Below are 25,063 nucleotides of genomic sequence, written 5' to 3' on the forward strand. Positions count from 1 at the left end.
AGACAGCAAGCTGAACCCCTGCCACGGAAATGAAATGGAAGAAATTTTACACAGTGGGCAAAGGCCAGGTAGGACACCCGTAGCCTGACTCTGCAGTGCATTAAAGGTCTATCCTTATTCGTTTTTTCCTGCCATTGAAATTTAGATTCCATGAGAACACGTCTTGAAAAACTGACTTGTGTGGCTTTGTTCTCACTGATCTCCACATGGGAAGCCTTGTCAGGCAAGGAAAGCCGCTGAGGCTGCCCCAGGAATCGTGGTCCAAAGAGAGGGGAAAAAAATGTGGGAGTTTGGCACAACAAGGGCTCAGGGCCTCTTCCTTACAGGCAATGTAGTTAAGGAGACTTAATTGCTTCAGACAGCTCTGAACTGTGACTGTTAAGGCTATGTTTGAGAAAGTATCTGAAGATTTAGGGTAATGAAATTTGAATATCAGAAGAATTTTAATTCTTAAGGAGGCAAATGTTATTTCTGGCGTTACGGGGTGTGGGCACTGATCCAAGCACACTGAAGTCAATACAAAGCCTCCGTTTGGCTCCACTGAGTTTTGAATTAAGTCCACAGAATGTCTGATAAACTAAAAATGTTAGAGCAAGCTTCTGGTGTTAGCCATGTCCTTATGACAGTCGGTTCTGGTGGGATCAGATAAGCGTGTTTTGTAAAATAGAGAAGCTACAAGTAAGCTGTTTCTTACTATTTTGATTTGGGATTGGAAAAAAGGTTTTTTTTTGTTGTTTTTTTTTAAAAAAAAAGTTGTGTTTTTTCTCTTGTGCATTTTCTGGTAAGATTTAAATTATGATCAAGCTTATTATTGTGTAAAATAAAAGGTTGTCAGCGCCTGCTGGGTAAACGTCTCGGTACCGGCGATAGGCGTGGAACGCTTGGAAGTGCTGAAATGCAGTTGGTTGTGTTTTCATTGAGAGATATTTTATTAGGACACAGGTGGCAAAGACATGGAAGCATTTGTTATATGAAGTAGTCTGAAATGTCCTGTGATTGTCTGTCTGCTTAAAAGGTGTGCCTGATGTATGGCTTGGAACCTGTGTATACACACAGCTATGCTTATGAGTGCGTTTGGCAAGTCCTGTGGATCGCGCCTGCCTCTTTGTAGTGATATTTAAGTGCACAACTAAATATTGCCATCCCCTGAAGATTGAGGGAAATTAGGTCAGAGGAATCAAACAAACCTGCCAGAGGGCGCAGTGAATGAGCTAAGATAAAAGCAGAAATGTTTTCCATCCCAAAATGTCTGTAGGTACCACCACAGACTCCTCCTGTATCAGTGGCCGTGCGTGCAGACACGCAGCAGGCTCTCTTCCCTTCCTTGCGTGTGCAGGTGTGCACATACCTCGTGTCGGTTAGCAAGCTGGTGCTGTTTCTTCTTTTCACAGAATTCCTAAGGAATAGTGTCAAGTTGCCAGAAAGTATCAGCAGACTTATTTTATTGTGGCTTGGATGTGGCAAGCCTGGTGGTCATTTCTCCAGGCAGCACGTGTCCACCTTCTCTCTCCGCTGGTCTTCTGTGGGCAGAGCATGGCTGCTGCAGAGGGGTGCAGCCCCAGCTCTGCCCTGAGGTTCCTGGGACCCCTCAGCAGCTTTTCACAGGTTGACTGTGCTGCTATCAAGACTGGCACTGCTTTATACCCAGCAGAGTGGTTCCCAGTGCCGCATCCTTGGGAACTGCTGGCATCAGTGGCTGAGTTGGGGTTCACTCTGCTGCAAAGCAGCCGGAGCGCCGTGAGCTACACAGAGCCCCAGAAGGTGGCTGATCTCCATCCATTGCAGCTAATGAAACCACTGGGAAGGTACCCCACTTGACATTAAAGGGGGGCCTGGTGAGGAGAGCAGGTCCTGTGACACAAAGGAAAAAAAAAAAAGAACAAATCAGTGTGGTCACAGCCTTGGGCTGTGAAGCTGCCTACTAACTGAACAGCTCATGCAATTTAACTCCCTTCTTCCTGTGTTGCGGCGCTCTTAATTTTGGGGTTCTTTGATCCACCTATTCATAGCTGTGAAGCAAACAGAATTTAATCAGGCTCTGACAGGGGACGGTTGATTTTAATACTGGCCTCCAAAAAAGAGCTGTCGATCAAGGATGAGCTTTAATACCTTCAGCCTCCAGCTCCTTTAAACTTCTGCTGCAGCTGAGTGGTGCTTGGTCAGCTGTGGAGGAGCCGGGCACCTACAAAAGGCCCCGGGGGCTCCTCAGGGGAGTCCCTCGGGGTTCCTGCCTGCCCTTTGCATGAAACCTCTCATCAAGCTGGCATTTCCAAGCCACACGAGGGGAGAGCTTTCCTCTTTGAATGGGGAACGCCTTTCATAAGTGCGCATCCCAAAAGGCCTGCTGAGCTTTTGTCAGCCAGCCGGCAAAGGACTTCTGGATTGACTCAGATTAAACCTTTGCTTATTGTAGCTGGAATGGGGAACAGTGAGGACAAGGGTTACTTGCCGTACCTAATTTCAAGTTATTTTAGCTGGGGATGTTAGATAAAATAGTCAATGACTGGCAGGATGATAGAATATGGTTTAATTTCAGATTTACTATCTGCCAACACATGCCATTCAATCAGATAAACACAGGATTTCAGCTGTCATCACAATACCTTATGCATACTTAAAAATAGAGTACTTTTTCTCACACCAAGAAGAAATTGAACAGGTTTATATATAGGATGTATACAGTCAGGATGCTAGAAATTTTGAAATAGTGTGCCATTTCTAGAGAGATTCCCTATCTTTAAATTAAGCAATTATATTAGAAGTAGTAGAAATTCTCAGGATTGCAGAAGTTTTATCATTGTCAACTGCACGGAATAAATAAAAGTAAAGGAAATGTCCTGAGAAGTTGAAATATATAAAGTGAGGGAAATGTCTGTAGTATTTAGAGCAGAGAATTTGAGACCGTATAGAGGGCGAGACAACTCAGAACTTCTTTGCATGGGAATAAGATTCATCCTCTGGTTTATAAGCTCCCGTCATTGCTGTTTAGTCTGTCCTGGTGCATGTATTGCGCCTATCGCTGTAATGCTTGAATGTCTACTCTGCTCGGGAGCTGCAGTTAGAAGATGGCAATCTAGGATTGCCCCAGCACTCTCCTAAATCGGCTTTTACTGTAAATTTAATTTACACGTTCTCCATTTGAAGCTTCCATCCTGAAAACACACAACTTCCCTTAAGTGGAAACACTTGTATAGGTAAAATGTTGCTGTATAAACAGTTGCCACTGATGCTTTATGTTATAAATATGCAGGTACACAAATGAGCATGCCTTTTTGGCCCACACACTTCTCCTGTATTTGTTGGTTTCTTTTTTGTTGTATCCCTTGTGAAGAGTAGCTGATGACACAGTCCAGCGTTTTGGTGTGGTCTAGCCTGGTTTGTTTATGAGGGCTGCACAGAACAGCTTGCTTCTCTGGAGGTCATATGAACAAACAGCAACAGGCATTTTCCTGCTCACAAGTCTGCTGCCGTGCTTCCCCAGCAAGCACCCAAGCCCTTCCCTGCTGCTGCTTCTTTCCTGTTCACTAGCCTCTTTATTCCTTAATGCCTACATAACCTGTACCTACACTCTCATATTTCCTATTTTGCTGTTTCAGCTTTTGAAGTTGGCGTTTACTCAGAGATGTCCTTGTTAGCAACCACTAGCACTTTCCAGAACAACCGATTATTGCCTGCCCTTGTTCCTTTCCTCATTCTACTGGCTGCTCCAAAATGAGCTCTAAAATGATGGCCTGAGCTGCTCAGCGTAATGGTAGCTTTGAAGCCAAGACTTGTACTTTGCTTTGAAGAGCAGCTCTACCAAAAGGACAGCATTTCCTGGTGGACATAAGGGAAAGATGGCACTTTGTTTTGAGAGTGTTTCTCCTGCGGGTTTCCCTGCTGGTGCCAGGCTGGTGCATTTTGTAGCATGTGCAAAGATGCTCGTGAGCAGCTCTGCTACAACAGATCGGCTTATTGCCCATGGGGACTCGAGGACAGCAAAATGCCAGGCAAAATGCTGAATTTCCTATTGCTTCGTCGTCATCCCCTTCTGGTTAAGTTCTCATGCACTTCAGAGAAAACCTTGATTACTGGGTGGCAGGTCCTTCGGCTCAGCCTTGCGAGAGCCTTCTCTACTTCTACCGCTCCTTCCAGGAGCTGGGTCTTGGCTGCAGAGGCAGCTTGTGCTGGGCTAGGCAAACAGATAAAACAAAGAAATAGCAAGGCTAGAATGAAGTCAGCGTGGGTGTTTTTCAATCTTAAAGGCTCTGGAATTTAGTTTGGTTTTCATTTTGTTTGTTTGGTGTTTTTTTTGTCTCTCTCAGAAAAGCCCTTCACATACAATGACGTCCTAAACAATTTATTTGAAATCATTGGTGGGTGGCGCACACATTACAGGCTGTGGTTTCATTGATATGCTCAGCCTCACTAAGTAGATGGCATATTAAATGTTTTATTTACCCCATGTGCTACCTGTCATCTAATCAGCTTTTGTTTTTGCTGCATTCTGCTTGTATTATAGCAAGAGTAAGTGGTTTCATGTAAATTAAAACCACATGAAACCTTTTAAAGCCATTTAAAAATACTAAATGGTTTTGCAAATAGGTTTGTCCGACAAGGATTGGAAAAAGAGCTCTTTGCTTACCCATTTACTCTTTTGTATGCTTATTAGAAGCCCCCCATGTGACTCTTTCATCAAACATTGCATCCCGGTACTCATCTAGAATGCCAAAAGTCATTTATACTGTGCTCAAGAGTGGTTTGCATAAACAGGAGGCAGTTAACAAAGAATACAGTTTTGAGCTGTGATTGCAAATGTTATTTTATAAATTACAACACAGATGCACAATGAAGTCAAAACATGCATTCCTGTGATGTTTTCTAGCGTGCCTGGAGCATAAAGCAGTGTTGGTATTAACTATTATTGCATTGTTTCACTGTGAATAATTTTGTTTCTTACAGGTGGATCGTATCATCTTCTGTGTCTTTTTGGAGATTGACTACAAAATTTTCAAGAAGAAAATGGGCGAATTTTTCCCTATAGGTAGGTATAGTAATTGAGTGCCATCTGACTTGAAAAGATGATGCAGAAATAGACAACAGTTGGCATCTTTTCTCCTTTCCCTGCCTAAGCCAGATATTAAAATGTGAACTTTCTTTAGAGATCAGCTGCACGTAGAGGCCATGATGCTGGAGAAATGCAGACATTTAAAATTTGTGAACCACTAAAGCTGTTTTGATGATGCTTTTGCAAAATCAAGGCTTGCTTTTGTATGCTCAGTACAAGTAGTTTGTTAATTCCTTACTGTAGCCGTGTCTTCTCCCAAAACCTGGTGTGTTGCACTGGTTCTCTCGACTCCGAGAGGAAAATCATTTGCACTAATGTATGTAGCTCATAGTGGTACGGCTTTTCCATGCGCTTTGTGCATGCTCTGCTCTTTCATTAATGATGCTGGTAGGGTTTCTCTGGGTCTGAAAAGATACCGCAGGGGTTAGAGCCCAACTGTGTCTGAATGAGAACTTTAAACTTGAGCTGTCCCTGTGCAAGAATGAATTGGAGAAAGATGGCTCTCACTGGAGCACTTGGGAAATGTTAGCCATTCATCTTACGTTTCACGCAGGAGGTTACTTTCTAGAATGTAAGAAAACCTGATAGACAGTAAATTTGTTCACACCCCTCCCATGCCCGTGATATATTTTTGTCATATATCATTAGAAAACTGTTAGTTGTGTGGTGTTTTTTTTTTAATCAACCCTAACCTTCTTCCATTTTATTTTCAGTGACATCAGTTCTACGATATGTGATCCCAATTTTAATGTTTTGTTTTATCACCCCTTTCACAAGTGGCAGTCACTTAAATACTCTGCGCGGTCTGTCTGGTGGAAAGGGCCTGTGAGTAATAGGAAGCAGAGCTTTGGTGTGTTACGAGAGTCTCAGTTATTTCTACAGGAAATTGCAATGTTTCTGTCTCATCTTGCTAGAATAAAGATTTTTGTAGACAACTTTGTAACCTCCAGTTTGCAATGATTGGTGACAGAAACCTAAAAACCCATTGCATTATTCTGGTACATGGAACGATGTCTGTCTGAGGAATAATATTTTGGGCTGGAGCACACTGAATATGCACTTCAGGCTGCATTCATATCTAATCCGTTCAGTGTGTGCTTTTTTTTTTTTTTTGTGGGGGGTGGTGGTGAATGTAGTCCACCCAGGTTTGAAAGACCAAGAGACAAGAAGATGCTTCAGGTGCTGAAGCAGGACAAATCCAGAGGGGAAAAGAGAGGAATATGGGAGATTTATTTATTTTTTGGGTTGTCAAAACCTAGCATTATTGAATGCCTGGGCAAAGAGGACCTGTGTGGTTGGATGTCACGGTGTATAAAGATTTCTAACTGCATTATGCTACATTGTGCAGATGATCAGTTGTACCATACTTTTAAAAGCATGTTTATTCTCATGCATATAAAGTTTTTACTTTTTTTTTTTTTTTCTTGAACTAAAACTGGCAATTTGATACATGACCATAGCAGGGTGGTGGTGGCAGAGATCGTTTTAGTGCAGCACCATCCAGCAGTTCGCAGCCAATCCAGTGCCTTTGCAGACTGTTCTGGAGACAGATGCTTCATTTTTCAGCGGCCACAATTTGCTATAGATTTCTAAAAGATCTCAGGACCTATTTTCATAGGCTTCATAGGTTTTTGGTTCATGACTAATGATTCCAAATACCGGTTTTGATATGTCTTAATGATGCTGGTTTCCGAAGGACCTAAATGTCCACTGGCTGATAAGCTGGAGCTTTACAAATAGCTAGGTTGGTTTCTAAAACCTTATCCCTGAGTCAGTGAAGGATTTTTCATGGCTAGGTCGGTAGTCGGTGATTTGGGAGATCTGATTTTAATCTATTGTATCACCGTGGGTGTGTGGTATGCTCTTATAGGAGTCGCTTAGATCTGCAGCTTGTGAGGAGAGAGGCAGAAAAGATGCGTGCTACCAAAATGACTTTCAGTTAGTGTCCCTGGAGAAAAGATCAGTGTCTGGGTATCTGTCCTGTAGGAATGCCCTAAGAATGAATATTGGGTCAGGCTTTCTTCGCCCTCCGGAAGTGGCACTTCTCTGCTGGGTACCTTTACAACAACAGGTGGGCTGAAGTTGACCCCATCCTAAATTGCCTATAGCTGAATGGTGACAGCATTGGCTGGAGGTCTGAATGGTTATCACCAAATGACTATCATGTCTGCTGTTTGTTCCTTTTTTCTCTTGTGAAATGGTATCTGCATTTAACTCTAATAGAGGTTAGACAAGTTCTCTGTGGGCTCTCAACCTGTAGGGATATTCTGTCTCACTGCAAGACTGGTTTCTTGCACAAAGAACTTAGTGTGATTCTGTGTGAAGGAACTAGCATCTCTCTCTACCTTTGCCAATAAATTCCTGATATTTAGGCTCTGGAAGAAATAGCCACAATTCTGCTGTTTGCTGTTTTGTTTGTTTGTTTTTTGTTTTTGTTTTTAAAGTGAATCTATTAATGTAGTGAAATGAAAATCTTTAAAGAAAGACTTGCTGTAAATTTGAGCTGATAGGACACAGAAGAGCTGATGCTCACAGGAGAGAATAATGTGGAGATATTACTTTAGGCTTAGAGGAAAACCATTGAGATATTTTAAAATGTGCATCTCACATTCAGAAACATTACGAAATGTATCTACTTTAATAGATGTGGACAAAAATGCCTAGAAAGAAGAATATATTCATGGAGTTATATACATAAATAGTTATTTCATTAAACCTGGTGCATTAATAAATCTAAAAAGACATCCAAGTGCTTGAGCTAGTCAAGTGATAATGAAATGAAGCTAGAGTTACACCTCAGTGCATTAGAGTAAGTGGAATATAGATATAGGGAAATTGTTCCATTAGTTGAACATATCATTAGACCTATTTTGAGAGTGGAATGCCAAAGAAATTAGTCGAGTAATAGTACTGATATTAAGACAACTGCCAAGAACCTTGTCATTTGCAAACTTTAAATATATAGGGGAAGAGGCAGACTTCTAAGTAATTTCATATCTTAGGAGTGTAGCATAGCTGTTCAGTAACAGACCAGTTGTCACAGGCTCAGTGTTTCAAATCTAATCTCAGTAAGCAGTAGCCTATGCACAACCTGAGCCAAAGCCGGTGTGCTCTAAGGGGAAGCACCGCGTAAGCTTTAACTCAGAGTCAGGATCTCATCCCTGTGATGGCCCAGAAAAGTTTTAGAAGGTAAAGGTCCTGGTCCACACAGAATTTAGTGTTGAAGCACTGGGGTTTTGCTGAGAAGCTTTTGTATACCCTTGTTGAAAAAAAGCGAGGGTGAAAGACTCTGTAGGACAACCAACCTTGTATACTTAAAATGAATCACTGTTTTAACGTAATAGGTGAGGCAAACAGTGATTTTATTTTTTTTTCCTTTTACCAGTTGTGTCCTATCTTCTAGTGGAATGAAATAGCTCGGATATCCTCCCTTCAGCTGTGTTGGGAAATTCTCTCTGCTTAATCTGAGATGATGTCTTGCCACATATCTTTCAGACAAATAAAATGCCCTTGCCTGTAATCCTGGCTCAGATGTGTAGTTCTTACATTGCTGGATTCATCGCTACTGGTATTATGCATGAGCTTTCCCAGAAAGCAGCTGATACTCGTATCATTTTTTCTTTTGGAGTTCATTGTTTCTTCTAACACAATTCTATACAAAGCCTGGAATCTAGGCATTACTTTTATCGCTAAATATATATTTATAAGACCTACCAGGAAATGGTATAAAAGCAGTCTCCCTTGAATAACCTACCTTACAGTGATACGTGCTTCTACGATGCTATTCATGTGAGTAAAATTAAGCACATTTGTAAACAGTTGCCAGCTGGAGGCAAAGACACCGTATTTTTCTCCTGTATCCTGTGTAAACCTAACTACTTAATATGTCAGATAGATAATCTTGTGGGGACCTTTGGCAAATGCCTATTTTTTCATGGTGACTGTTGTATATTATGAAAGGTTTATTTTAAATTGTAATGCTTAAAGTATTTCTCAATCTACCACCTGTTATCAGTGGTTTGGAGTGGGTAATCATTTTTTCTGAATATGTTCTTTAGACAAAAATAATGTTATAAAAAGTACGTATTGTGAAGCTGCTGCATTCCAGTTTATATTACATTCTTACTAGTTTAAACAGAATAACAAAATTACTTCACTAAAGCATCACTAAAATTGTTAGAGAGGAGAGGTTTGCACTTTTTTTAGGCCAATTGATAGATGGAAGATGCAAGCTTTTAGACTCTGTGTCCTTTCAGAGCTAATGAAAGGATGCTGAGCTCAAGAGCTTGTTCATTTTTTCTGAGCCGTATCAGTTGGTGTTGAGAGAGAAATTGCTTCTTGAAAAACTTTCTCTCCCTTCTATTCCAGGTTATGACATTTATTCCTTTTTTGCTTTTTTTTTTTTTCTTTTACCTTGGTTGTCCCGTGTCCAAAGCAATATGGATAAGAACCACTGTCCCATATTAATCCTGCCGTTCCTACATGAGGATACACAACTAGGAAGTTGTGCATAAATGTGCAAATACATTATAATTGCAGAGGAAATTCATTGTTAAGAGGTATACTGGGCTTGGAGTCAAACTGGAAACTGTCTAAACGCCTGAATGAAGGGCTTTGTGTTAAAATGGCAGATCCCTGCACTAATACGTGGGTGAACTGTTAAGCAGAGACTGTAATTCCTGAACTGGCATTGAGGAGCGCTGCCCTCTCCTTTTAATATGGCACTGAGACTACAACAGTCTTCAGCATGAGCAAAAGAATCATAAGTTAGCCTTTCGTAAGTAATCCTGTATCAAATGGGTAATTCGTTTGATAAATTTAGCCTTTCTATTTGCATTTGCAATGTTCATGAGCAGATTTGTTGAGTTAATTTGTCACCTGAATGCATTCCACAAAATATTTTTCATAGGCTCTGTTTTACTGCGTGGATGGGTGCCAGATGGTTTACTGGAAGTCCGTGATATCCTTTACTTGAGGTCTCACCTGGGTAGGGGTTTGCCTCGTAAGTCACGTGGCTGTGATTTCTGGCCAGTTCAAGCCTCCGGGGCCAGATGCTCAGAAGCACAATTTGGGAAGTCTGGGGGCCCACTGGCCTTTTCCTCACCACCAAGGGTCTCCCTGAGGGCAGTGGTGGTGGCAGCTACTTTCTTTGTCCCCAAGCAGAGTTTTCAGGTTGTATTCACAGCTGATAACCACCTGTGCCTCTTACAGGTTTGATCTATAGGACTGTCAGGCTGTCATCCCCCTGTCTGCAGTGTTCCTTGGCAAAGCTTTAGCTCCATGCCACCATTTAATGTTCCCCCCAGCTTGGAAGTCAGTGGGGAGCCTCATGTTCAGGTAGCGACGCATGAGGACTCTTTGGTGGGTGGAAGGGGCCAGTGTTTTTGGCAAAGCTGTGGCAGATGGATGGTGTTTTCACATGGAGGGGGAATGTTGGCTGAGTGACACACCATGCAGATGTTCAAAATTACCTTGTAAAAATCTCAAGCTAAAATCTGAAGGTGTTCATAAAACTGTGAGATGAAGTTTTTCTAGGGCCTTCTGTCTTCATTAGCCACGATAGTGATGGTTCCAGTTCCACCCCATGTTGAGGTTGTCTTTCTTAGCTCCACTGGACAGTATCTCAGTCCTACAGGTCGTCTGTAGTGCAGGAGGATGAACAAGGAACAGCTCAAGAGCAGTGCTTTGGAGGCACACACCAAGAGGAGGTCCCTGCTCCTCTTAATGACAGTGGTTTTCCAGTACCTAATGAAAAGCTAACGGGGAGTTTTCTGCTCCTGCCTAAATCATAATAAGACTTCCCTTCTGAATTATTTCCTGGCTGTCTGCTGACAGAGCGATGCTCTAGTGTTTGGCTGTGTTTTGAGTATTGGTCACCTCAGGCCTGGGGATTGGATCCTCGTTCAGTTTGACAAGGGCTTGTGGTATTGTCTGCTATAACATGGTCTATAGAAAATTGTTTGCTTGTCATTCTTGATAGTAGCAATAGCACTGCTTGGATCACGATATGAACAAACACTGGAACTGTAGTGTACTTCAATGCTATTGCTGGGAGCTTTAGGTCTGCAAAGCGAAGTAACTGCTCCCTTTTTTTTTTGTTTCCTGTGAATGTTTTCCTTCCCTTGCTTTGTGAGAGTGACCACAGAGCCAACAGTGAGCCCAGAAATCAGGGGGAATGGCTGTTTCTAAGTATTTGTCAACTTGCTCTACAGTCCTGAGCTCTCCAGCTCCTGGTGGATAAGGTCCTCATTGAAACAGCGAGGTGGCAAGCGATGACAATGCTCTTTGAGGTATGGGAGTCATGCAGATGCAAGGATCAGGCTGCTGCATGTGCTAGCATGGGAGAGGGCAGGGAAGGTGATGAGTGAAGTAATTATGAGGCGAATATGGAACCATTGTTTACCATTTCTTCTAACACAAGAAACACAAGGTATGCCCAGGAAATGATGAACCAGGATGATAACAAAAAGGAAGTTGTTTTTCACCTAATACATAGGGAGTAGCAACACTTGCTGAGAGGTGCTGGGGAGCATGTAGGGCTTGAATACATCTGAAAGGAGAGTTAGCTCAACCAACGGAGGCCTAGTCCAACAAAGGCTATTAATTAGCATAGTCTATACGTTACCTTACGCTCAGGAAGAAGCCACTAGGGGGAAGGGAAATGTGTTGCTGTTCTGTTCAGTCCTCCACACATGGATGGCTGGCACGAGAAGGTAAACAAGCATAAGCCTTCTCTGCATAATATCTTCTGGGTATGCATTTTTGAACAGGCATCTTTTCTTCCTGCTGCGTTGCATGGCGTTGTATCCCACATAAAACATTCCAAATGCATTTCATGTCATGCTCAAAAATATCCCATCCTCTCCGGACACTGATGCTGAGTCACTTCACGTGCTTGAGTGCTTCTAATTGCCAAGGATGCAGTTAAATTTGTGTTTGTCTCATTTGATTGCCTCTCTCTTAGGTTACTGATGAGATTTTGTTAGAAGCTTGTATCTGCATGTGGTGACACATTTCTAAAACATAACATTTTGTGAATACTACACTAGCATATACGTGGGTGACAAATCCACTTTAGCATTTGTGTAAACAAAACTCAGTTGTTTTCAGTATTTTAGGTCATGGAACAAAAAAGGAAGTTCTGAAATAGGTTATTTTTTAAAAACTGATGCATATTTTCCCGAAGAGTGCCTCATGCCTCTTGTGTAAGGTAGAAGCATCTGGGCAACAGAAATCCAGATCTGATCCTGGCTGTGAGCACCACTTCCTGCACTGGAACAATGTTGTCCAGTTCACTCGCAGTGGGAATGGCAGCTGCCGCATCTCCTCTGCGTGCAGCTGGGGCTCATAAGGGTATATGTATTTTACTGCAGATCAAGTGATACGATGCATAAAAGAAGCCATCTATGTGGCGAAAAAAAAAAAAAAAGAAACAAGGAAAAAAAAGAAAAAAAAGCCTTCTTAAAAAGCCGGTACTAAGGATTTCTATTTGATATGGCTTCAAAAGCTACAAACATTTTACATTCAGTGAGACTCCGGTGTTGTGGGACTGGTGTAACTAAGCAACACAGGAAGAAAAACTGCACCGATGCTGCAGTAAGGCCATGATGTACAGTGTGTATCAGTGGAAATGTCTTTATAATCAAACCAGACTAAACAAAATTTGATTAAACTTGCTTAGTGTCAGGTGCGGGGCCTGTGTAGTGCCTTTTGCTCTCTATGAAGGATTATGGGATACAAATGCTCAGAACTAAAAGAAGCTCCGTATCTTCTTCCAAAGCAGAAAAATGTGTTATTGTTGTTTGTTTGTTTGTATTCTTATTGTTGTTGAGGCTCTTCTTATTTTGCCTTTTTTTGGTTATTTCATTGTTGTTGCAATTTTTGTTTTTGTTCTTCCTCTTATGTGCACTTGAAGATGAAGGAAAGCTTTATGGAAAAGATATTTTTACAGCTAGAGGTGTTAAGAGTCAGGCTGGGCTTAGCTGATCTCATCTGGCAGAGGTTTCCAAATCTGCTTTTTCTAAAAGAAAATGTTCCCCTTTTTTGTGCAATTGGTCAGTCGGTTTTACTCTATCAGAGGAGAGCAGAGTTTGAGAGGTCAGAACAATCAAAAGAGCTTGTGAGCTCCTCCATTATTGTGAGCCTTGTGTGTACCTAGAGGCTTTATCAAGCCCCAGGGTGTTCCTGTGTGTCTTATGCTACAAAAATGGCCAGTCTTTTATGTTGAGATGGAGATAGTCTGTACGCTATTACGAAGATCCTGTTGGGCAGTAGCAGTGGTCCTGCGCTATCAAAAAGAAGTGATTTTCAATTGGAAGTAGACTAGATGAATGATTAGAAAGCTTCATAAGGCTGTTCATATATTTGCGCAGATAGGTGGATGAAGCTTTGGGGCAAAGTTTCAGAAAGACGAGTCTAGTAAAGAAGAATAAGGAGAGTGAAAACCCACTCAGTCTTTTCCACTTCTGGGAATCTGATGATACCGTGGTTTAGACAGTTTGCAGCAGGCTGGTACCCTGACCCACACTGCCACCTGATCCACAATTTGACAAAAAGCTTTTCATTTGAGCATGCGGAGACTGCCCTAAAATGGGATTTTTCTCCATGTCTTGAAACTCGATTACCACACATCTTCTGTTATTCTGGTGGAAAATGTATGGGCAGGTCATGAAGTTCCTGCTAGGCAAATGCTTGAGGGCAGGAACTTACTCAGCTGGAACCCTGTTTTAGTGTAACAAATAAAGCTCAGTGGGACAGCTGCAGCTGTCAGTGCTGAAAACTTTTATGTATTTTTAATTTTTGTTTTGAGGCATCGGCAGTATAATCACCAGTTTGTCCCTTCAGCCTCCTGCACAGCTCATCTCATTGCTCCGCTAGCCATTGTGCTGTGTATACAGGCTGCAGAGGGGAGTTTGGGCTGTCCCACCATGCCCTTCCAGCCCCTCTGGCAGTTACCCTCAATCCATGGAGCTGCTCTTGCACGAAGGATCAGGCTGAGACACGTGGGTAGGCTGGAAATCAGGAAGCAGCAGGAAGTGCTGAGAAGGTGGACAAATACTGAAGAATGAGACGAGGAAGCTGAGGAAAGGTAGAAAGAGGAAGGCAGAAAGGAGCCAGCAGCATGCAGCGCTGCCGGGGGGTGCTGGGAGTCTGGGATGCAGGTCCTGAATGCAGATCAGATGGCTGCTTCCCGCAGCTTGGAGCTGGCCCTCCTGTAAGGGCTCTTCAATGCATGCATGGTTACAAATAAAAGGTTTTTGTGTAGCACTGACTCTCCGCGTGCTAACATGAAGAACAATGTGAATAGAAGCGTGAGCAACAAGGAGGAGGTTTAATGGCTTTGGGGATTAGCAGCGGTATTTAGAGCCTTCCACCTCTTTGTTCCTAACATTAATCTTAACACAGATTCATCGTTTTAGCCATCTGGCTTGTGTTTGTGTGTATACAGCAACTAGTGAGACAGAAAAAGAACCTGACCAACAAGGCAAAAGTAAAAATAAAACAAAAAAACAACAAAAAAAAAACAAACGTATATGACAGAAGAAGGCATCTTCTTCTGTGTCAGTAGGAGCAGGTACAGTGCAATCATTCTGTTTCACCGAGCTCAGCAGGTAATGAGAGAGGGGAACAAAAGGGTAAGTGACATCTCTTGATACATGAATCTACCACAGAGCCTGTGAGTTAAACAAATGTGCATGTGCTGAGCAACTTGCACCCAATTGCAAAGCTCCATGATCTTGTGAGATATAGTTAGCCCAGATAATGCGAGAGTTAGAGGGCCAGTTTCAACCACAGGTTGAGTCCTCCCTGTAAATTATTTTATAGTTGATTAGAAAGTGTTCTCTCAAACCTTGTGCATCTTTATTTCATATACCATAGCCCAGACGTTTTTGGAAAAAGTTGTGCTCTCAAACTTAGGAAATGTTTTGGATTAGATGTCTTCCCTGTACCCTAAGTCTTCTAAATACTGATGTGAATTTTCTTGGGAGTGGGCTGACCCTTTCAGGGAGTCACTGTCAGTTTCTCTCTCACTCCAGGCTGCAAAGTCTGTCATTTTTGTCCAGTAAGAGACAAGGTGGCGCTCCCCAAAATCTGGAGTTTTAATTGGGGGTTCCACGTGAAAGGTCACTGTTCTTCTCTGCCAGACACAGGAGTAACCAAGAATGGGTACTTGTGTGCATACACTCAGAGCATGTTTTCCTATTAAATTGACTTTTTTAAGATCTCTTGAGTACAAGTGAGAGTTACAGAGGGCTTCACCTCTGTGCTTTCAAATGTGAGAGTTTGGGGAAGGAATACTGACCATATATCTTCAAGGAAAAGGTTACTGGTATCAGAGATTCACTCTTGGGTTCTTTTATGGTTTTACTCAACTTTGCTTTGGGACTGACAGTCTGGTTTGCTTTGGTTTGAAATATGCATCACTCTAGAAAGCTTATTCTAGATGGGGTAAAAATGTGCACAGGGAACATGAAAAATAAAACCAGATATTACAGAGCTGATTTAAAGCAATCTTGGCACTGATTTAGCCTTATATTATATATGTAGAGCTTCAGTAAAAAAAAAAACAAAAAAAAACAGGTTTACTTACGTTTACTTCTTCATAACCAGTAACCCAGAAACTGCCTGTAATATTATACTTCTGGGCAAAAAATGAAAGAATTTTGGATATAAATTTCTAAAATAATTGGTTTTGGCATAGAGCTCTGACAGCTAAACATGGTGTTTATCACTTTAGCCAGCCACACCAAGGTCAGTGAAAGAGACTGCTTTATATATGACAGAGAAGCACTTCCACCAGCTGCATTAATAGCATAAGAATAAGAATTATAGACACGTGAAATGACTGGGGAGTGCTGTGTGCCAAAAGAAACTCAGACTCAGATATCAGTTGGGGCAGAATTTTCAAAGGCACCTGGAGATCATGTCACAAAACAACTGGGAGCCCGTCTCCCATTTTAGGAAACGATGTAAGGACTGTACTGCCTTTCAGCGAGACTTAGTTCCTTTTTCCAGGAAAAAAAAAAAAACAGCACTTAATTCACAATTAGTTCACAAAAGAAGTCTTTGCCTCTTCATAATTATATTGCATAATGACTTCACTACTTTTTAATAACATCAGATTTCTTGTCTGTGTCCATTATCACCAACTTAGAAGCTATTCTGTTGCTTTGGGAATTTCATATTCCAAGTCACTTACAGAACTATAATTAAGAACTTCCACAGAAGACCAGGTGATATATGTATGTTAAGATATTATATTATGCTGATTTAGTGTCAAGTTGTAGATTAATTTGAAATTGTATCATGCTGGTTTCATTATAAATGCTTCCATGGAAAGAACATGTTATTGGAAACTGAATAATTAATAAGCTTTGTATTAACCAAATGCTTTCTGAGTGGTTTGTTGAAAAATGTCAGGACTCCGTTTGAAAATCCTGGCTCTATTGAAGTTGTGGCAGAATTCCCACTGGCTTCCTTCAACAATATTTCTTTATCTCAAAAGCTACTTGTCAAAGCTCCTTAAAGTTCCTGTGTACAATTTTTTTTTGTACAATAGGGGTCAATATGCTATTTTGAACTCCAAAGCAATCATTTGCAGAATAAGGGGAAAGGAAATGAAATGTACAGCAACTTTGTTCAGTTCTGATCCTTTGTGCCGGACTGAAGCGTACTCGAGAGAAATGTAACCTGCTGTCATTTAGTGCCTTCTGCATGTCTGCCCTCCAGGCCATGTCTGACTGCGATGGGAGGGGACAAAAGATGGATACAGGTCCATCGACCGTAGATTCAGAAGTTCCCATAAAAATTCTCCAGCTCATGGTTATTTTGTTTTAATGTTTTGATTCAAGCATAACTCCCAGTGAAGGACTCTGTTATTAACTGATCGTTCTTCTCTCCTTGTACTTAAAATAAGTTTTCAGGCTCCAAATCATGATGAAAGCAGAGCTTCAGTCCTTCCAGTGTGTGTCACAGCATTTGAATCTCAGTGGAGTTTATGGCATAAAGATCTGATTCTGTGAATTAGGACATAAATACTACTGTTAGTTTCCAAGACCATTGATCATAATACTGCAGAACTGCTCGGGTTCAAATGGTGGTCATGATATGCATATACACAAGTTTGAAAAATGTAGTGCTTTAGACAGAAATTGTAGGCTTGCTACAGAATTTGCACCTGCCCAAATCCATTTAAAAGGATATAAATACAGTCTATATGAATTAGCAACACCATTGTCAAACTTGTGGTCAATAAGCTCTCCACCACACGATTAAAGCTCTGAAACATTGTATTATTAGATGTTAGCAAAGGCTAATTCCACCTCCATCACCCCGCCCCATCAAAACAGCTTGAAATGAGAAATGTCTTTGTTCCCAAAATGTAACTTTTTTCCAAAGGAACCTGCTTTCTGCATATTATCATCTTAATAATTGTATGTGAATTTTGAGAGGGAACTTCTTTACTGTGAGGGTGACAGAGCACCGGAATGGGTTGCCCAGAGAGGTCATGGAGTCGTCTTCTCTGGAGACATTCAAAACCCGCCTGGATGTCATCCTGCACAATGTACTCTAGGTGATCCTGCCTGGCAGTGAGATTGGACCAGATGATATTCAGAGGGCCCTTCCTACCTCAACCATTCTGTGAATTTGAAGAATTCTGTATATTATGCCGAATTTTATTCCTATCTTGGTGCCTTGCATTCACTGCATCTGCACAGTAAAAGTCTAGAATCAAAACTTTCTTTTCCCATCTATCTCTAGATCTCAGAATGAAATGTTAAATGGGAGGAGGTAAACTAGCATATGTGGAATTTGAATCATGGAATATTTTATTTTAGATTTTTCCTGATATTAATTGCTTCTTTTTTTCTTTATTTTGACAGATGATAATGAAGAGACCGAGATGAGTGAAGAGACAGGTGAGTAAACAGCATTTTATGCCCAAACATATCACATTTAGGAAGCATGAACCAAACTGAGAACGTTCTTAAAACTAATTGCTTTGGTTGTGATAAGCAGTGCCAATCGTTTATTGCCAACATTATAACAGTCTTTGCTGTTTTTTAACATAATGTAGGGAAAACCATCCCTGATGATAAATAATATATAGTAAGAATGGCAGAGACTAACTTTTTAATATCATCTGTTATGAGCCTCTGGGTTATCTTTTACTTTTTATTGGTAAGTAGTTTGAACATGAATGGGAAATAATTAAAATTCTACAGTCTCTTTGTGAAAAGGTGTTAATACAGCAATCCTTGAGTCATTTGCAATTGTGATTAGTGGCCATGATTTGTTTGCAATGAAAACAGTAGCAAAACTCTCCCAGCAAACACTTAAATAAACTGTGATTGGACAATATTTCAGAGTACTTTTTTTTCCTGGAGCTGACTATTGACTGTTGGAGTACTTATCTTGTTACCACAAGTTAGACATAAGCCAATTTTCAGCTCATCTAACTGTGTTTGTCCAGCCAACGCCTCTGAGCATCTCAGAATGCTGCAATACCTAGTAGCAAAAGCTATTCAAAGCTGTCTTATATGTACTGTTCTCCCATTGTCCACTGAGCCAGTCCTTTCTTCACAGAATGAAGTCATGTTGGTCAAGCATAACTTGCCCTTGCTAAATCCATGTTGACTATTCCCAGTTACCTTCTTGTCCTTCCTCACCTGTTTGGAAAAGGATTCGAAGAGGACATGCTACATGTTCTTCCCATGGACTGAAGTTAAAATGACTGCTTATACTTCTCTTGATCTTCCTCCATGCCTTTCTTGAAGGCTGATGTAATGTGAGCCTTTTTCCAGCTCTCGGGGATGACTTTTTTTGATGATAAACAGCAACATTTAAATCAGATCAACCATCTCCACTCCTCCAGGCTATCATTAGCCTACAGCCTCTCTGTTCTTGGCTGCTTTCTACTTCCCAAATGATGCTGGAATGTGTGGGGTTTGGGAGAGAGCTTTGCCCATGAGCAGAGTACCTCAAGCTGTTTCATATTTTTTGTTACTAGGTTGCCTCCCCATTCATCCAAAGAGAAATATTTGTCTGAACCAGCTCTTGCTAATGGCATGCTTATAGGATCCCTTTGTGTTATTCCTCATGTCCCTACTTGGTTTTAGCTGCTGCTGGTCTTGGCATTCAACCTTCGTGATTGCATCCCTGAGTACCTTTCTCCTCTCCTTTTGTTGCCTGTCACTCACTCTCTTTCTTTGTTCTAGTTCATGAAGTTCCTTGTTTATGCAAGTGAGCTTTCTGATGAAATTCCCATTCTTTCTGCAAAACAAGATGGGTTGTTCCTCAGTGGTCAGTTCCTGGACATCCTTCTTCAGCCCAGCTCCTTAGCACATTCTGTCTAATAACCTTGAAGTGCAGAGTCCTTACTCCATCCCTTACCTTCCCAGCTTTGTCCTCAACTCAGTTATTCCATACCTCATGATTCTTGACACCCAAGTTTGCTATCTCTGGCCACATTTGCTACCGATTCTCCCACATCTGAGAGCAGCATACCAAGCAGGGCATTACTTCTCGTACTCTCTAGAAATAATTTACATTATGTGTGGTCCAGGAGCTTCCTGAATTGCTCATGCAGTCCTATGTTGCCCTCACAGCAGATGTCTCAAGGGTTAAAATCTCACACAAGGATTAAAGCTTCCAGTCAGAAGACTTCTGCTAGTTATTTGAAGAGAGCTCCATCCACTGACATTTTCTTGATCAGACTTCCTATAACAGGCTCCACCATACCCTGTGTTATTTTCTCTGCTGACCTTCACCTAGAGGCTCTTAATGGGCATCTTCTGTTTTATATGCAGTGTAGCTTTCCCTGCTCTTCTTCTCCACCTGTCTTCCATGACCATCTAGTACCCTTCTGTGATGGTACACCATGTGCATGTACTCCCAAGTCTCTGTGAGCCTGGTTGCTCGGTGCAGGAGCTTCCAGCTCTTCTCTTTATGGAGGGACACCGGAATCAAAAAGGAGAGACACTTGGAAAAAGGCAGAGATTATACCAGCCAAAAAACAGAGGTAAAAGCTTTTGAAGCAGTGTCTTGGCTGCCTAAATTGGCAGGATTGTCCTAAAGACAAATGGATTATGATGATTTATGCAGCCAGTTAATTAGCTTAGAAATTATAAATTCTTTAATAACAGTATGTATGCATTAATGTGCAAACATGGATATACACAGATAGATATGTGTTACTGTGATGGATTAGCACATTCTTTTATAGCTTTCTGGCCTGTTGATTTTATTACATATAATTGTAATTACTTTTTGGTATCAAGATTACTGGATAGGAACTTCCAGAGATTTTAATACAATTAGTGTGATTAATATAGTTGTACATATATACATAAAAGAAGAAAAATGAAGACTGTCATTATACAACAAACATTTGCCAAAGATTACCCTACGGTAGAATTTGCAGTATTCATCTAATGTTTCCAGTTTCATTTTTTACAGTTATCATGGCATGTATGCTTTTTTAAGTCCACTTATTTTGCATTTTTTGTCTTGTTGTTTTTATGGAGATTATGCAAATTACATTTTTAAAGCATTTAAAATTAGAATTAAAAGGAAGTATATTTCCACTTAATAGCCAGTCTTTTCTTTCTTGCCTTGTATCCTTCACAGCTTCATTAATTTAGGTGAAGCGGCATAGCTACTCTGAGAAATAATCATTGAATTATATCTTTTGAGGAAGATATTCCCCTACATATCTGCCTTTTTGCGTATATGAGGCAGATGAGATCACAACTTCTTCCACAGGTTTACTTGTAGGATGCTGTGAACCTCAACAGTGTGTACTTGGTCCTTTCATTCTGATTTGGAAATATTTTGGGAGTCAGTGCGTTGATTGTCAGCAATCAATAGCTACATGGCCAAAGAGAAATACATTCTGCATAGTGACTCCAGTAGTTAGGAGTTCTGTCATTTTGACTTATCTGTGTACCCACTTTTTAGTGATTGTAAAACGCATTTGCAGGAGTTATAAATGCATACAAAATTTCTGCACTGAGAAGAGTTTTTGGTTTTATGTTCAAATAGTTATCAGTTTGAAAGAGATTTACTTTTAACCGTTTTGAGGGAAAAATAGAGTATCAACATCTACTCACCTCTTCAAGATAATAATTGAATAATCATTCTTCATTCCACTTGACTTCATGGGTCATGACTCCAGCAGATGGAATCAGCAGTTAGCACCAATATTGATGACCCTGTTTTGTTGAGCTGTCCATATCCAATCTGCTTTTGGGTTATTTCTCCAATTCCTGTGGTGTGTGTGTTTTTTTTGTTGTTGTTATTTGTTTTTGTTTTGTTTTAAAGAGGGAAAAGAGACCAAAGAAAAGAGAAGAAAAAAAGAAAAAGCAACTGTTGGATTCATGGAGAGCACATGCTTCAGGCTACACACATATATGACCTTTGGCAGAGATTCATGTGTGCTAAGTTTTTCCTAAATCCATGTGCCTACAACATGTTGTTGGCTAGTTGTTTCTGAGGGGCCAATATCTGGCCAAGAGAAAACACAGAGAAGCACAGGGACTCAAATGAAACGTAGGTTCTCTGTATTTGTACCAATTTCAGTTTGAAGAATCTAGAAGAATGACATGGGTATTACAGAATCAATCCTAATTAAAACCTGGTGGCAAGCGTTATAGGGGAAAAAAAGCTGATGCTGGTCTGGTGTCAGCTGAAGGCAGTGGGTATATGCCCATTGGTTTCAGTACTCACTGATTTAGGCCTTGGGACTGGCTAAAGAATTAGCCAGGAGTAAGGAATAACAAATGACCAAATGTGTATCTTACTGAGTGATGTACGCATTATGAAAGTAATCTCTGTCTTGTGTTTCTACCACCCTGAAGTACAGATATCTCATTACTTGCACAAAGACCATTCTTTCTATGATTTCTCTTCAAAATAAATAAGGGAATATCTTAATTGCATGTCTGCCAGGTAATGTCCGTTAATATCTGTGTTAATGTTATACAATCAAACAGACAAGAATAATCATTTGAGTGAGTTAATCACATAACGTCACTGCATGTATTGGAAATACTAGAAAAAGAAAAACATTTGAAAATACAAATAGCCTAGTCTTATTAAGTATATATACTCAAGACCACCCTTTTAATGGCATTTAACTTACAGGATTTTAACCCACTGGTTTGTTATTTTGGATGCTGTTTCTTGTAGCAGCTGCTAGCTTAACTGCACCATTTAATTCAATGAGCTTTGATATTATCATATTTCATATGGCTTGCTGTTAGAATGGCTTGAGGCAAAAGGGCAGATATGGTAATAGCAGGTATGGACTTTTGCAGTTCTACATCTCAGCTTTCCTTTATGAATGATACCCTACAAAAGTAAAGAAAAAGACCGGATGACCTAATGGTCTTGTCTGCCTTTAACTTCAAGTTTTTAATGCTACAGAGTCATGATGCTTAATGTTTTCAGCCCCATTAAGGGAAGATTATTCTCAACTTTAACTTCTGAAGGACTTAGCTTTTATACCCATAGCTTCACATATCCACGCATAGAAGCATGCAAAATAAGTCCTAATACTGCCATAATTTTGTGCGCAATTGCAGTGATTGCACCTGGAAATTACAGAACCGTGTGCTATTATGAGAAGTGTAGTCCAGATATGGAATAATACTACATTATTATGCATGGACATAAGTTAAATCTCCTACCATTATTAAAAAAAAATAAAAAATAATAAAGTGTTTCAGTTCTGAAGCTATGTTCTCCCCAGCCTGTTTGGCTTCACTCCCCACAGGGGGACCAAGGCCTTTTGGCCCCCTGTGTGTGAATGTTGCCACGCTACTGTCTCTTGTTTCCCATCTAATATTTGTTTATAAGAAATGTCCTGCTGGTTATGCCATTTCTGTCCCAAGTGTCCTACCTAACCACCTACTCGTTACTTCAGAAACTGCAGCCAGCTATAGGATGGCAGGCCAAAGGATCTCACTGACACTAACAAGAGAAGCACAATTATAAACAGTGCTGTATAAATACAGTATTTCCTTGTACACTCCACTGTGTACACAATCTTAAACTTGGACACATTTTTGTTGGAGGAGACTTTCTCTTTTACTGAGAGGAAAATAGCAAACATTTGCACACGGTAAGATTTGGAAGCTGTGAGGGATTTTGGAAATAGCTTATTTGGAGAGACACTGTCAGATCTAAGTGGTTTGTTGACCCTCTGTATTAGCCTATAAGGAAGAATAATTTCTACTAGTGTTAGGTCTCAGAACACCTTTTTTACAGATAGATGTTCATGCTCAGAAAAACTTTGAATATGATCAGTTCAGACACTTACCTAGGTGTTCTGTTTTTAAACAGAAATTTGCAAGCAGAAAGAGTTTGAGGTACTCAGCTCATGGGCAAAGACAGGGATACTGTTGTAGAGCAGAAAGGGTTAAGACTTGGTGTTTTACTCATAACAAAAAGCCATTATTTTGAATCTTGCACAAATCCTTTTCTGTCTCTGAAATGACAGAAAACAGGTAAAAAGCAGTGAAATTGTGATTGAAATCTTATTCTCCTGGGATAGTGCCTCTACATCCTTTTGTGAGCATTTTAAGATCCTCTATAGAATGCAGAAAGACCATTTCTTTTGAGATAGCAACAGCTCTGACTTCTCTGAATATCAGCCTCCTCCTTCTCCGTCTTTGTGCTGTCAATTAAGATGTTGGTTGTACTATCTAATGTGTTCAGATACTCCTGAAAGACCTGGCTGGACACTTGCACTTAAGCTTGATTGACATTTGACTTGGGAGCTTGGAGGAAGTCTCACAGATTGGTTAGATGATAAAATTCATCATCACAGGGGTGAGTGTTGATTGAAACACTGCTATTGATTCAGTCCCCTGATGTGAATCATTGCCAACCAAAAAAGGGAAAATAGCAGGTAGTGCAGAACGGCATTAGAACCAAAGAGTCCATACATCAATGTGGTCCATTATAAATATTCAAGTTATTTTTTAAAGGAATGAGAGAGTGTTGGCAAGGAACAAAACTTTAAAAGCCTGGTTATTTTCAGGATCTCTCTTTTGTATGGAAGTTGTTGTTGAACATTACTATTGCTCTTGAGTAACCCCTTTAAAAGTGTTGACCAAGTGTGTATTTCATGTATTTTTGCCTTTCTTTTTCCCCCACAGTATTTCTTGTGGTTAGTTCTGCATTCTCAGCAGCCTATAAATTGATCTTAGTACTTGCTTAGTACTTAAAAACTCTTGTTTCCCTCAAAATATTGTATTTGAATCTCAAATTCAGATGAACCAAGGTGATGACATGAACGTCGTGGTCCTATGTTAAGTGCTACCAGGACAGGTCTACTTACTGATAGCAAGCCAAACCTCAAAGCTTTACAGCACAACACTTATTTACTGATCACTAAGGGCCCTTCGTGCTTTGAGCTATATAGAATTCTACAATGATACAGAAATTCTGTGCTGGAAGCAATTTTTACAATATTTTGACAAGTTTGACAGTATTCAGTTTGGAATTTGGGGGCTGAAATTTAATGTTCATTCCCTAAAATGAAGCAAGTGAAATTGAATGTAATTGTTCACATGTAAATCTCCATTTTTGTTGACATTTTTAGCTGTGACTTCTTGTAAACTCTTGCCAGTTCTAAATCCGTGGCAGTTCTTTTAGGACTTAGGCACAGTAGAATAACCAGTGAATGTTTCCTGGGTTCCATATGGAGCCAATGATTTGCTCCCTTTTTGTCTCTCAAAAGAGCACAATCTTACCTTTGCAAGTGCAAGTTCCATTTCCTCATTTCTTTTATACCTTGTGTTTGGAAACCTTTAGCACTTCCGTTCTGTGTGTGTGTAGTTGTGGGAGGTCAGGAGGAGGTTACTGAAGGCTCAGCTGTTAGCAGAGCCAATTCCTCTATGAGAAACTGGGCATCTGATTGCTGAGGGCTTGTTACAAATCCAGTGACATACGGTGTAGATTATTGCATGGAGTATGTATGACAGCAGAAGAGATGGGAGGATTCCCAAC

The 25,063-nt window shown here is 40.6% G+C and overlaps 1 protein-coding gene across 3 annotated transcripts in view; it reads left to right on the plus strand.

The window, feature by feature from the left end:
* The window catches only part of MACROD2 (mono-ADP ribosylhydrolase 2), an 854,218-nt gene that overhangs the window by 765,842 nt on the left and 63,313 nt on the right, over positions 1–25,063 (plus strand). For all 3 annotated transcript variants that reach the window (XM_068675719.1, XM_068675720.1, XM_068675721.1), the window contains 2 exons: positions 4,942–5,023; positions 17,932–17,967. In XM_068675719.1, the coding sequence (XP_068531820.1) occupies positions 4,942–5,023; positions 17,932–17,967 (118 nt within the window). The remainder of the gene's footprint in view (positions 1–4,941; positions 5,024–17,931; positions 17,968–25,063) is intronic.

This window comes from Anas acuta, chromosome 3 (genome assembly GCF_963932015.1).
Source record: "Anas acuta chromosome 3, bAnaAcu1.1, whole genome shotgun sequence".
Taxonomy (NCBI): Eukaryota; Metazoa; Chordata; class Aves; order Anseriformes; family Anatidae; genus Anas; species Anas acuta.